The sequence below is a fragment of the Belonocnema kinseyi genome, chromosome 2 (genome assembly GCF_010883055.1).
Source record: "Belonocnema kinseyi isolate 2016_QV_RU_SX_M_011 chromosome 2, B_treatae_v1, whole genome shotgun sequence".
In the NCBI taxonomy this organism is placed as follows: domain Eukaryota; kingdom Metazoa; phylum Arthropoda; class Insecta; order Hymenoptera; family Cynipidae; genus Belonocnema; species Belonocnema kinseyi.
In genome coordinates, this window is record NC_046658.1 from 73743357 (window position 1) to 73757203 (window position 13847).

Consider the following 13847-nt stretch of genomic DNA (forward strand, 5'->3'; position numbering starts at 1 on the left):
TAAATGCGTTACACATACTATTCCGGATGCTTTGGCAATCTGAACAGCTGAATACATTTCGCGTTTTGATTTCCTAGCTTACGAATTGCATTCTCGTCGACTGAACGTAACCAATTTAGAATAGTATTATCGGTTCCACGTTTTATCATATATCAGCAACAATAAATGAAGGTATACCAGCAATTTTTGAAGAGGCTATAAATTAATCGTAAGAAATGTGGTGTAGAAGAAACACTGATTAACAAGAGTGAAGGAGTTGGTAGACCAAGGAAATGTTAGTGGAAATGAGACTTTAAGCACAGTAAATCCATTTTCAAGAATTAAAAATATATATGAGTCGAACTGCATGGTCCTATTAACTTACAGTCGTGTTGTTTTCCTTCAAAGATTTCTTTAAAAATAAATTTAATATTTATGTGTAACTATCAGCACACGCTGATATATTAAATCTGGATCATTTTAATGAAATGACGATCACTCTGCTGCAAATCTTTTTTATTTAACTTAAAGAACCAAGTGATGATGTCCGTATGATTTTCTGTGTAGAAAATATCCATAAAGGGTGAACGAGGGTGATAAAGAAGCATGAAATGAAAGATTTTGGATATTTATAAGTCATAATTAAGAGCTTCACTCAGTGAATGTTGTTGGGGTAAGGAGTAAATCATCATATGAGCTTATTAGTCTGTTGATTGTATATGTGTAAACCGAGTACATTGTTTGAATGAACAACACACAATTTCTAGATTTATTTAAAATCTATCTATGTATCTAGATTTGTATATAGAAAGATTCGCTGTGCCTGACTCTGCATGGATTAGACTACTTTAAAAATTGATTCACTTTTAAGAAGAATTACAATATAATACAAAGATATGCAAGAACGTTGGTTATGTTATTTAATATTTGTAGCTGGACTTACTGCTATTCTCAAGATTCAAGAATTCACTGGTCTGCATATGAATTTATATAATTTATTTAGCACTTATCCAAAATAATTAGAATAAATAGGACAGGGAATATTATTTTCTTTTCGAGGAAATTATTAATAAAGAAGATAGAAAAATCTTTTAAGAAACTTCAGTTAGGACTCTATGTTCTAGTTTTAAACGGACCAATGTTATCGATATCATGTTATTTTACTTTTGAAGGGTATTTTTTGGCTATTTCGAATGCAAATTAAGTTAGAAAAGTATGCTGAGTTGACCCTTTTCTCTGGAAGCGAAGCACTTGCCAATTCCCTCGCACTGACCATCCTCCATTGACCTTATCATGAGCAGATTTTAAATTTTCTTCTCTCACTGCTTCTGAATTTGATGTTCATATTTTATCACTATTATTTTACTATTTACTATTTACTATTATTTTTTTATTATTTATTACTTATTCTTACGCCTGAAGATTAGGTGTTTCTTTCTTATCTAAAACATCGAGTTCGAGATATTTGGAAGAAAAAAAGTCTAAATCCTGAATTCTGAGCACAAAAATTTATGACAAGGAATTTATGTGATATCGAATGCAAACGGAAAGGCCATAACATAAATACCCGGCAGTAAGAACTTTGGCGAATAATCGGTACGGAAACTTACAGATCGGTTGTCTTTTACGGGCGGAAGAGGACGGTTTGTGGATCCGCAGAGAAAGTAAATATTTCCTTACTGACACTTTCTTTCTTTTTCTTATTTTTACGTTCTTTTTATGTGTTAATTTCGAAAGCTCAGACTTCAAATTTAAATTTAGACATATATAACGAAACATGTCCTTAGACTTCCTAAATTTTTTGTATTATTTAAATCATCCTAATGAATGTTTGAATATTCCATTTGTAGAAAAAGATAATAAATAAAAAAATATAGAAAAATAAATTTAATTTAAGGTAGGTATTTGTTTGACCTCTTCGAATCGAATAAAGATTTCGACCGTACACTGATCCTTATAGCACTTGGTGCCTGAGTTTTATATGACAAATGGGGAATTGCTTGCACGATTTCACTCTTGTGACATAAAATTCGCATGTGCCTGAAACCCTGAGAACGTGAGCTCGTTTTGAAGAAACGTGTAAATAAATTCGATTGACTCGAGAGATCAAGTACCTATAGAATACTGATAGTCACATTGGAGAAGGCAAACACATAAATATCAACATTTTCTCAAGACGATCCATCTTCGGCTTAAAATAGTGGACATTAGGGCATATCGAAAAATAAAAATATTTTTCTCTTAATTTGAATAAGGATAAATAGTTGCAGGTAGGTGCTCAAATTACTCCCTCCAAAGGAGAAAATTTTTTTTTTTTTGATAGCGCAAGAATGTTCAATGTCAACATAAGGAAATTTCGGTTATTGTTCAGTATTTTAATTGCAAATAAGAAAACAATTACTCTGCCTGAAATGAACAAGAAATATGTTATTTTTCGTACTTTTTACCAATACCTCTATCTTTACCATTAATGCGAAAAAATGAGAAAATTTTATGTTAGCTTTACACTCAAAAGGTACATACATCGATGCAGTATACAACTTTTGCTATGTGTCCTGTTAGCAAAAAACAATTTTGGCCTTAAAATGCTGGAAATAACAGAATTTCCCTAATTTTGACGTTTAACATCGTTGTGTAAACTGAAATTTTTTTATTTTTTCAATACGCTGTAGTGCACATTTAGATGGGCCACGAAACATGAGAGTATTTAAATTAGTGTAATAATTATATATGAGACAAAATATTAATTGAATCAAATTAGGGGAGAGTGGGGTTAAGTCGACACACGATTTTTTACAGAAAAATATAAACTATATGAACTTTGTTTTTTTTTTTTAAATAAAAGTGAACGGCTTAGCCCCACTCTCCCTAATATTTCATTGAATATGTTCGATAAGATATTTATTGAGCGAAGAAAAGTTTTCTTGTATCAAGAAATAATGTTTTACAAATAAAAAGATTAAACTTCTTGTTATAAGAAAATTTTGTTTCAATCGAAAAAAAATAGATTGGATGTGTTCAGTAATACAAATTTTCATTTAAGTAATTTTTTTCTAGGTGATAGATGAACAAATTTTTTTTAATAGTGTGAAGTCACAAATCTGTTTGATATGTAATCAGCGAAGGAAGCAAATGGAATGGAAAAAGGAGACAAAAACATGAAGGGGTGAGGATTGAGGACATGATTGACGAATGAAAATAGAGGATGAAAAGAAGAATGACATAGAAAAAAAGGGAGTAAAAAGAGAGAAGAATATAAGGGAGTAATGTGAAAGAGAAAACTGCGGGATGTTGAATTATCCAGTAAGGTCACGTATATCCAATAGGTAACGGTGATGATACTTACGGGTTCCTCGTTGATTGTCCATGCAATGTTGGGAAGAGGAAAAGATGCACCCGATGTACAGGTCGCTCGAAGTGTCTCTCCCACCAGTAGTCGGTGTCGCTCAGTCACGATAATGGGGTCCTCTTCTGGGACATCTAGTAATTATATAATTTAGCAGATGTACTAAAGAGATTAAGTTGATTCTGGCTTCGAGCCAAGCACGAAGAACCAGCATTTCCATTTTTCTAGGCACGTTTTTACAGCGTCATCGCCAATGCAGAGTGCTATGTTTGTTCGCGTCGACAAGAGGAAAAACTCGGAAATTCGGTAGAGTTAAAAAGGAGGAAAAATAAATTGGGAGCGTTGATGGAATTCTAGTTTTAGGTACTAAAAGTGTTTTTATTAGACTGTATCTGGTCGTTCGGAAAAAATTGGAAGACTTGGAAAAAGGGATGGACAAGTCCCGAAAATTCGGGGCGACTAGCCAAGCTTATGAAAAATATTGGAATAGTCATCCCACTGACCGGGAAAACGGGTAATTGGCCCAGAGTTTTGAGCAGCAGGTAGAAACCGGGAAATAACCGCAAATTCGTATGAAAACCTAGAACGTTGCGGATTTGTTTTTACTTTTGCAATAAATATCGTCTCGTTGTTTAACAAAGTGTGTTTAGAACTGAGCTCGGTGTAATGAACCATTTGGCTTAAATATTGAAGATGATTTAATATTTAAGAGTTTTAAGTCAATGTTTGCTCAAAAATTAATGTTCGTTTTGTATTATATATTTAGAAATGTACAGCTTGCGTCAATGCATCGCTCAACAACTAAAGTTCCTATTATATTTGAGAACGAAGGCTCCCTTTTAAATATTTAACATAGCAATTTAAAAAGTTATCTTAATTCATTAAATTAATTAATAATAATTGACATAAGAAAGTTATAATTTAGGGATACTATAAATGTTTCAGAAATAAATTTAAAAACTACTTTTCTAAAGAAACTGATTTGAAGTTGAAAAGTGCTATTAGAGCACATGTTGTATATTTGGTTTTCAAATATTAAATTTACCTACTTTCTGTCATCTTAGAGGCATAAAAGTTTAATTTTATAACATAAAGCGTAGATTGAAGTATGATTTTCTGTCGAAAATCTATATTTTAGATTCTGGATTAACAGAAAACAATAAAAAATCAATCTATTTTTTTATTTATTTCGTAAGATGGAGACGCAGGGTAGACACCCTGTCATCCTTTCAATTTTATTATTTAAAGACTCGACATTTTCTCGATTTTAACCTATAAATTTTCAACGTAATGACCTAAGATAATCTGATGAGGAAATTGGATTGATTCCGAAACGTCATTTATAAATTGCCGAATAAATAGTCTGGAAGAAGTCGATCAAATGAGGTTTTTCTTTACCAACACCGATCTATTTTTTTAAAAAGTTTATTAAACATTAAGTTTCGTTTTGTATTCTATATTTAGAAATGTACAGCTTGCGTTAATGCATCGCTCAAATACTAAAGTCCCTATTATATTTGAGAACGAAGACTTCCTTTTTATATATTTACCATAGGAATTATATAAGTTATCTTAATCTATGAACTTAATTAATAATAATTTCCAAAATAAAGTTATAATTTAGGGATACTTTAAGTGTTTCAAAAATAAATTTAAAAACTACTTTTCGAAAGAAACTGATTTGAATTTGAAAATTGGTATTGGAGCACATATTATATATTTGGTTTTCAAATACGAAATTCACCTACTTTCGGTCATTCTGGAGACATAAAAGTTTAATGTTATAAAATAAAGCGTAGATTGAAGTATGATTTTCTGTCGAAATTCTATATTTTAGACTCTGCATTAGCAGAAAACAATAAAAAATCAATGTATTTTTTGTTAAAAGTTTCTTATTTTTGATTGGAAAGTATAATATTACATTTTTAGTTCATAATTCATCTGTTCAGTCCAAAATTTAACTGTTTTGATGAAAATTCGCCTTTTCGCATTAAATATTGGTCCTCTTGGATTGATAATTCATCTCTTCTGCTCGAAAATCTACTATTTGGTTGAAAACTTAATTAATTTATTAAAAATTCTACTATTTTGATAAAAAGTCATTTTTTTGTTGTTGCAAATTCATTTTTGGTTAAAAATCTACTATTGTGTTGAAAATTAAATTTAAAAAAAAATTCAACTATAATCTTAAGAAGTCATCTTTTTTGGTCCAAAATTTTAGTTAATTGCGTTCCATTTGGCTTGAAAATTCATATTTTAATAGAAAAGTAATGTTCGTGGATGAAAATTCAACTGTTTTGTTTAACTATCGGCTTTCTGGATAGAAAGTTTAACCTTTTGGATTAAGAATTAATCTTTTGGTATAAAAGTAATATTTTGGTTAAAAATTAATCTTTTTTATTTAAAAGTTATTCTTTCTTCCTTGAAAACTCAACTGTGTTCTAAAAGATTCGCCTTGTTGGTTTGAAAATTAAACTATTAGGTTGAAAATGTAAATGCGGGTTTTCTTTGGGGTTTAGACTTTATTGTTTAAAAATTTGATAATCTGTTTGAAGATTTATGTTTTCAGATTGAAAAGATCACTATTTAATTGAAAATTAACTTTTTTGTTCAGATTCGTCTTTTCGGAATTAAAAGTCAGTTTTCTAGTCTATTAGATTTTTCACCTAGGAAACTCTACCTTTTTTGTTGAAAGTTTGTATTTTTGGGTTAAAAACTCCACTATTTTCTTGAATATCCAGTAAATTGCGACAAGAAATCTTAGGAGTATGGTACCCATAATTATGTTATTTGAAATAACTTATTTCCTTATTATTCCGCTGCTTTGCCTAAAAAATCATCTTTTTTACCCTGTTTTGAGAGCATTTTGGGCTGTGAGGTCTGAAATTAGCTTTACAATCAATTACAATAAACATTTTATATCGTAGTTCTAAAATGTTAAAGTCTTTTCAAATTGTATGTAATAAAGCAATAAGCATTAAATAATAATTATTTCTATAAACGCTCAAAAGCCAATCAGGAAACCTACATTTTTGTTAGAAAAATAAATTGTTATTTTAAAACTAAATAATAGAAAATTTCTTTTTTAACTTAAGACGAGCACCGCTTTTTGTGAAACATTTGTTATCAATCCAAAATGTTTTATATGAGTGAAGAAATGATCTAAGAAGACTTTTTAGTGCTGTTTTAGAAATTTAAACATTAATTGTAATTGTTATAAACAAATAAATAGAAAATAATGATTCACTTTAAATTTTAACGACTCGTCCCATGTATTGTGCTAGCAAAAAGTCATTGCTTAGCAACTGTTCTTAAATTCCACAAGAAAAACGTGATTTTTAGTTTACAAACACATTCAACGAGAGTTATTTGTTTATAAAATCGTTAACGATAATAAAAAATGCTAATCGTTATTGTTTGGTTAGCCTTTTATAGAGCGGTCAAGTAGTATAGGTCGGCACATAATCAGACAGCCCGTAGCATAGGTCAGAGTATAGCCACACAGAGAAAAATAGATATTGAAAAGAAGATATAAAAACTTTGATATTTAACCATAATATATAGATATTACGGAATAATATCTTCTATTCAATATACAAGATATTAAAGGGCAATATCTGTTTATATTACAAGTATAAGACGTGTGATATTAACACTTAATATTTAAGATATTAAAAAAGCGAAATTTATGGGAGCAATGTCGTTGGTGTGTGATGTAGGGGCAAAAGATTTTAACCCCGCACAATTAAAAAATATTTGTTGAATATCTTAGATTCTGCCATTTAATATTTTGGATATTGTTTGTTAAAATATTCTTTTTAATATATATTGATGCTCTGCTTTATTATCTAGATTTCTGTTCCATAGTTAAACCGCTAAGATACTAAATAGTAATATCTATATCGTCTGTGCTGATATCTATTTTTCTCCGCGCAGTCTATTTACAGGGCAGTGGTACAGATCAATAAAATACAAAAAGCATGCTTATGCAACTGAAAAGTCCGAATGTACATGAGCATGTACATAATTAAATTAGTTACATACCAACCACCATCATTGACGCTTGTTGTGCTCTGGTTTCCAGTAGTGGAAGCTCTTCTGAAGCTTCACATTTGTACATTCCAGACTGGTTTCGTGTTACGTTGAGTAGCACCACCTCGTTCATGTTGGATACGACAAGCTGTGAATGTGAAATTTGTAATGAATCATTCCTATCTGTCGTACTTTTTAGTCTGATAAGCTTCGTTTACCCTCCTATCGAGTAACTTTCACCGGAACGCTCACGCTCTCCTCAACTTTATTTTCAACTCGCTCTAAATACTCGTAGCGATCAAATCTCTTAACGGACATTTATGTGCATAGTGCTACCTATCGTTTCCTAGACAAACTCACCGAATGCGATGTTCCGTCGCTGAATGTGGTTAGATGTTCTACGAGCTTATAGACTTTGTTTCCCAATCGAGGTATTAAGATTGTGGTAGATATTCAGTAAGCACCGATATTCAAAGAAAGCTACTTGTGAATAATCTCTCGTTTTTTAGCTTCCGTCTCGTATCTACTCGTATCATTATTTTCATTTCCAAGAAGAACTTGATGTCCATTTGCTTGCACCGAAAAAAATTCCTTGTATCTGTATACAAGGTATCAACTATTTTGCCTAGTTAGGACAGGCGACAACTTTGCAAACCTAGTTATATTGACAAGGTTCATCTTACTAATTACTACAAGGAAAATACGTTGCTTCAACTAAAATATCTATTTATTTTGGCAAGGTGAACAAGTTGCAATAATTATGAATAGTATTGTTGACCTGACGAAATGAGTTTCAAATTTTAATAATCCTAAAGTACATCATATACGAGTATATTTTATATTATCCTGTATGAATTGTTCTGAATCTCAAAACTTTTTTCACATTTTCGGAACATATTTCTTTTACTTGAACCTGAGTTGTACTAGCAGTAAATAGTGTTACATCCAACAGATTTCTTCCATGCAACAATGAACTTGAACAACGGAAGAGGTTAGGTGTTCAAAAATCTGAACAGTCATTTTTACATCAAACTTTGAACACTAAATTCACTTGAAATTGTTTATAAAAGATCCTATTGTGCTAATGATCAAGAATTTACTCCACTACTATTAAAAATATTCACCAGTGATGTAAGCAATCTAGATTTGGAAACTATACTTCACGCAGAGCCTCTATTCGGGATAAAACGTATGAAAACGTGATAATTATCAACTATAGTTGCCACGCTAATGAGACTAGGTTTCGTTTACTAGGTATTATTAGCTTGGTATAGTTTAATCAACTGTATTCTCATAATTTCATTGGTAAGGAATCCTTTTTATTTCAACTATAGATTTAGTTTAACTAGAGCTGTTTGTTGATTTTAAAGAAAACCATTTTTTCAGTGTACACCTAAGTTCTCTTACAAGAGATTTTCTCAGAAGCGATGATTTAATTAAATTTTAGTTTATGATACGAAAGAACTTTAATTATTTCCAATTTATTTTTCAAATAGAAAATTACTATGTGCAGAATCGATGGGCTTGATCAACTCAACTTCATCAAGGACATAATGTTTAATGAATTTAAGTTAAGAGATAATTAAAGGGTGAGTACAGGAACTTTAATATTTTTTTTAAGATTTTTTTTTCATATTAATAATTATTTTATTGATTCAAACCTTTTCACATAAATATTGACATCAAATACTATTATAAAATTGTATTTTTATTTTTATTTCTTCGTAAATATGGCTGATACGGCTGCCTGAAGTTAGCCCTGCTAAAATCTGGTTGACATGATATCTCCATTTCTAAGCATCGGAAATATAAAAATTCGCAATATTATTGAAGAGTAGAGTTGTAGTTATGGTCGGGACCACAAAAATTAAAATCGGAAAAAGTACAAAATGGCGGATTTGAAATTTTTGCAACTTTTTTTTTACCATAAATTGTTTATAAAAGGGCAAAATATTAATCAATAATAATTCTGGCGTTTCGGACAATAAGCACACACTTGCAGAATAAGCTGTAAAAATTTCAGCCCGATCGGTCCAGTAGTTTCTTTTAAATCATGTCAGATAGATCGAAAAATGTTGTTTCTAGAAAAAACGCCTTTAAGTTTTTGCATTTATGAAAATGCTCGTTTGGCGCGCTCGAGACACTTGCATTCGTTTGCATTTTTAAACATGTTTCTAGATTTTCCGACCAAAATAACCACTCCCACAGCATTTCTACATGTATTTAATATAAGAATTCGTGATTTTTGGAAAATCGATTTTTTGAAAAAAAAGTTTCTATACTACCCCCTTAAAGGTTAATTTTAGCTTGTTCCTGTTTTGTTGTAGCGCAATGTTCTTTTGATGCAGATTCGGAACTGTTAAAAGCAGTCACATTTGAGAAATAATTTGTTGCAGCTGTTGTAACGATATTTTCTTGTTCACTGAAATCAAAATTATAATTAAATTGGTTACCGGGATTTTGATACTTTATTGCGTACTTTGTAGTAAATAATGCTCTAAAATTAATTGAAATTACGGATACAATAGGGCTTTAAAATAATAATTTCTGAAAATACTTTGCAGTTGGCACTTTTAATGATGAGATTGATGGAGTTTCGAATACAATTTTAATACAGATTATAATTAAACCTCATGTGACTATAATAAAAGTTTTAATATAATGTGAAACTTTTAATTAATATTTATTTTCGTTATACAGATGATTTAGGATCAGGATATTTACATTATTCGGAATCATAATTGATGTTAGAAAAACTGACAGTTTTCACAGTTGATTTTTCAGCGTTTATAATAATAATTTATTATCTACTGCTAATTTATTTATTATGAAAATTTTTAGAATGATTTAATATTTCATAATTCCAAGGTAAAATATATAATGTCAGGCAGCGTCCAATGTTATGGAGTTTTTAGTAAAATGATTGGTGAGGTATATAGCGCTACAATATTCCATATTATATATTCCCAAGATTGCAAGTCGAAATATAAAGCATTTTCAACAAAATAATTACATTTTTAACAACAACAAAGAATGAATTTACAACCCGCAATGACGAATTTTTAACATAAGAGTTAAGTTTTCTAGCTAAAAAGTGTAAAGTTTTAGAAAAGATTTGACTTTCAAACCCGAAGAGATGAATTGAAAAAAATAGAATTTTCAACCAAAATAAAGAAATGCTGAACATAAGAAACATTAGTAGACGTTTGAAATAGTAAAAAGAAATGGCTATCAACAAAAGGATGAATTTTTAATAATATAATTAAATTGCCAACCAAATAATCGAATAACTTTTAACCAAAAGATAAAAATTCTGAACCAAAAATATAATAGCATACTTTTCAAATAATAATAAATAACTTCAAACTCCAAAGAGACGAATTTTCAAGAAAACACTTTAATTTTGGTCTAAAGAGATGAATTCTGAACCAAAAATATAAATGTATACATTTTAATAAAAAATAATTCACTTCTAACCAAAAACAGTAAAATTTGCTTATTAGGATCTACTAATGCAGTCCTCTCTTAAGCGAAAAAAAACAAAAAAAAGGGGTATTTTTTTAAAAACAGGAAGAAAAAGAGGAATTCTTTAAAAAGGTAAACGAAATTCTACGCAAGAAAGAAACTGATGTGATTTTAAAATATAAATCGTGACGCTCCAAAAGAAAAGAAAATGCCCATTTTGTCGATTGCAATTTAGGAGATTTGCGCGACTTGTCTTCGAGATGACTGGCATTGATTAAGTTTTATATGTGAAGTCAAAATATATTAGATGTGAATTTATGGCACTTTTCAACTTTAAATCAATTTCTCTGTAAAAGCGGGTTTTAAATTTTTAACGAAAGGAACCTCCAGTTCTTCCTGTGCACTCTAATGTCTAAAAAGGAAGCTTTCGTCCTCGAATGTAATAGGAACTTTAGTATTTAAACGACCCATCATCGCAAGCGTTAAATACTTAAATACATATATAGTATAAAAGGAACATTCCTTTTTGAACGAAATATTATATTTAAAGTTTTAAATAGTAAATCATCTTTGATATTTTAGCGTAGACGGTTCGTAACACTGAACGAAATTTAAACACACTTACTTTTGAAGAGCGAAACGACATATATGGCAAAAGTAATTAAAAATCCAAAAAATTCCCGTTTTTTTTAAATCCCCGAATATTTCCCGGTTTCAAGCCATCCTGTATTGAACAAAAAACTGGAAATAATTGAAATTGAGAGTTTTTATTATTATGATGAAGACAAAAAATATCGCACTTGTTCATTGGTGCCTTTTCTACAACAATAAAAAAGTCGACTAATGTGCTTCCCATATAAAAATGTAAGGCAAGGTTCGCAACAGTCAATTGGGCTTTAGCGTGATTGCATCCATGAAACGAGAAACGTGGTTGACCTAGGTTCAAAGGCTTGAACGGGATTCTAAAAGGTCGAGCTACGGCTTGTAGCAGGAATCATAAATCAAGCCCATCGATCTTCCGTTCATCGGTCTCCCACTGTAACTGAAGCAAAGACGTCTTTCGGGACCTGAAAGGAAACGCGTAAAACCCGTCATCGTCAGACTTTTAGCCCTCATTTATTCCTGCACTTTTTACAGTTTTTGACATTTCTCTCAAATGTCCTTTTTAGTTCACGATAGGAGTGGTAAACAAAGAAACTCTTTGTTGAATTTCAAAATTTGAGACCGAGAAATACTTACATTTATTTTTAAATTCCGCACAGGAAGAACGAGACCCGGAGGTTCTCTTTTCGGTGTGAAACGATAAAATTCTGCCTCATCAAGATACCACTTGACTGTATATAATATTTTTCCTTCTAGGTCGAAATTACAGGTCATAGATACGGAGTCTCCTGATCGAACCATTGAAGGTACTGTGATTTTTAAGTCCTTCAAACCAATCGTCCCTGAAAAAGAGAAAAATTCCTATTTAAAATTTTTCTCATTTCAGATATGTAATTAAAGAATTTAAAGTAGGAACAAAATTTTATACAGGGTGAAACAATACTGATTTGTCTGTGCAGTGTAGAAGCGAGAAAAAGAATTCGCATCTAGCCAAAAAGAGTATAAAAAACTCCATTTGTTTCTGCTCCAGTCTGCAATAATTTTCTTTTGGAAAAATCGAAAGGTCAAACGATCATAAAGTTTATACGTCATCTTAACTAGTCTATATATATAAAAGTCGATGTGTGTATGTATGTTCCCTATGGACTCCGAAACCGCGGGATCGATTTTGATGAAATTTTCAGGCAATCTTCAGATCGGCTTAGTGGGTGATCCTGTGAAGTTTGGTAGCGATCGGATTATTCTTAAATGAAGAATGATAAAAACAGCTTAATTTATTTTATCTAACGCCCAGCTAAGCGGGCCGGGGTTGCTAGTTATAAATAAATGTACGAGGGTATTTTTCGCTCAATATTATTGCTTTTGAAAATACACAATTTATTTTACATAAATAAATATTCACGCTTTATTACTTTTCACTTTTCCATTCGTTTGAGTCTTCTCTTTTACATATTTAATTAAATTTATATTACCAATTTATGTCATAGACGATTATTTAAATATTAGAAGAAGGATTTCAACTTTGCATGCAGCTCTTTCATGTACATAGCAATCCTATTTCAAAGCTTCGAATTACGGTACTTGTGCTTCAATATTTCCAAAACCACTAAATGATGCATTGGATTAGTAGGTAAAACTTAGTTCTACGGTTTGGAACTTAGTTGTTTGATACTTTGACTACCGCACATTCCATTTCATATGAGCGCTCGGACCAAAACAAATGTTTTTCGTTTTCCTTCAAACTGCTGTAAACTGTGGTATTAACTGTAGGACTCTGTCATAGGTGCAAAATCCGAAGCCACCATATGTTACCGAGATAAATGGGGGGTGGTATTTGGTACAATTAGGGATATGCATTATTTATACAGAATGCAGGGACATTCATTTTCTCAAAATAGAACATATGCAAATGTATTATACAATAATTTGTAACACGAAATATAAAAGGAACACATTAATTAATTGTCTTGTTAACTTTATGCAGAGCAATATATGTTAAGCGGATAATGCTGCCACGATCTATAGGCTACCCTACCCACATATTATGCGGTTTGAATTAAGCTCACGTGCAATTCATAAAAATGTAAAGTGGTCCCGCCAATTTTAGTGGATCTTTGGGACAAATTTATTTTTGTCATTAAAAAGAAATAATTACACAAAAATTTAGTCGCAAAAAAATTGCCAAAAATATCTTAATAATTTTCATTACTACATTTTGCAACTGCTTAATAAGTTGAAGAGCTACACATTTAAAAACATACTAGGCAGTCTGATAAGTACCTGAAAATTCTAAGAGATGGCATTAGTATTCACTAATGTAAACCATTTTCGTCGAGCTTGATCCTTTAAATGACGCCTGTCAAAACTTCAGCCATTTATGTTTACGCATTTACAAGTTACAGCACTGAGAAGCGACTAACCT

General features: G+C 30.8%; 1 protein-coding gene across 2 annotated transcripts in view; it reads right to left on the reverse strand.

The window, feature by feature from the left end:
- The window catches only part of LOC117167676, a 57871-nt gene that overhangs the window by 13127 nt on the left and 30897 nt on the right, over positions 1–13847 (reverse strand). For both annotated transcript variants that reach the window (XM_033352788.1, XM_033352789.1), the window contains exons 2-4: positions 12062–12267; positions 7370–7505; positions 3326–3459 (exon numbers count right to left, since the gene is read on the reverse strand). In XM_033352788.1, coding sequence (XP_033208679.1) covers positions 3326–3459; positions 7370–7505; positions 12062–12267 — 476 coding nt within the window. The remainder of the gene's footprint in view (positions 1–3325; positions 3460–7369; positions 7506–12061; positions 12268–13847) is intronic.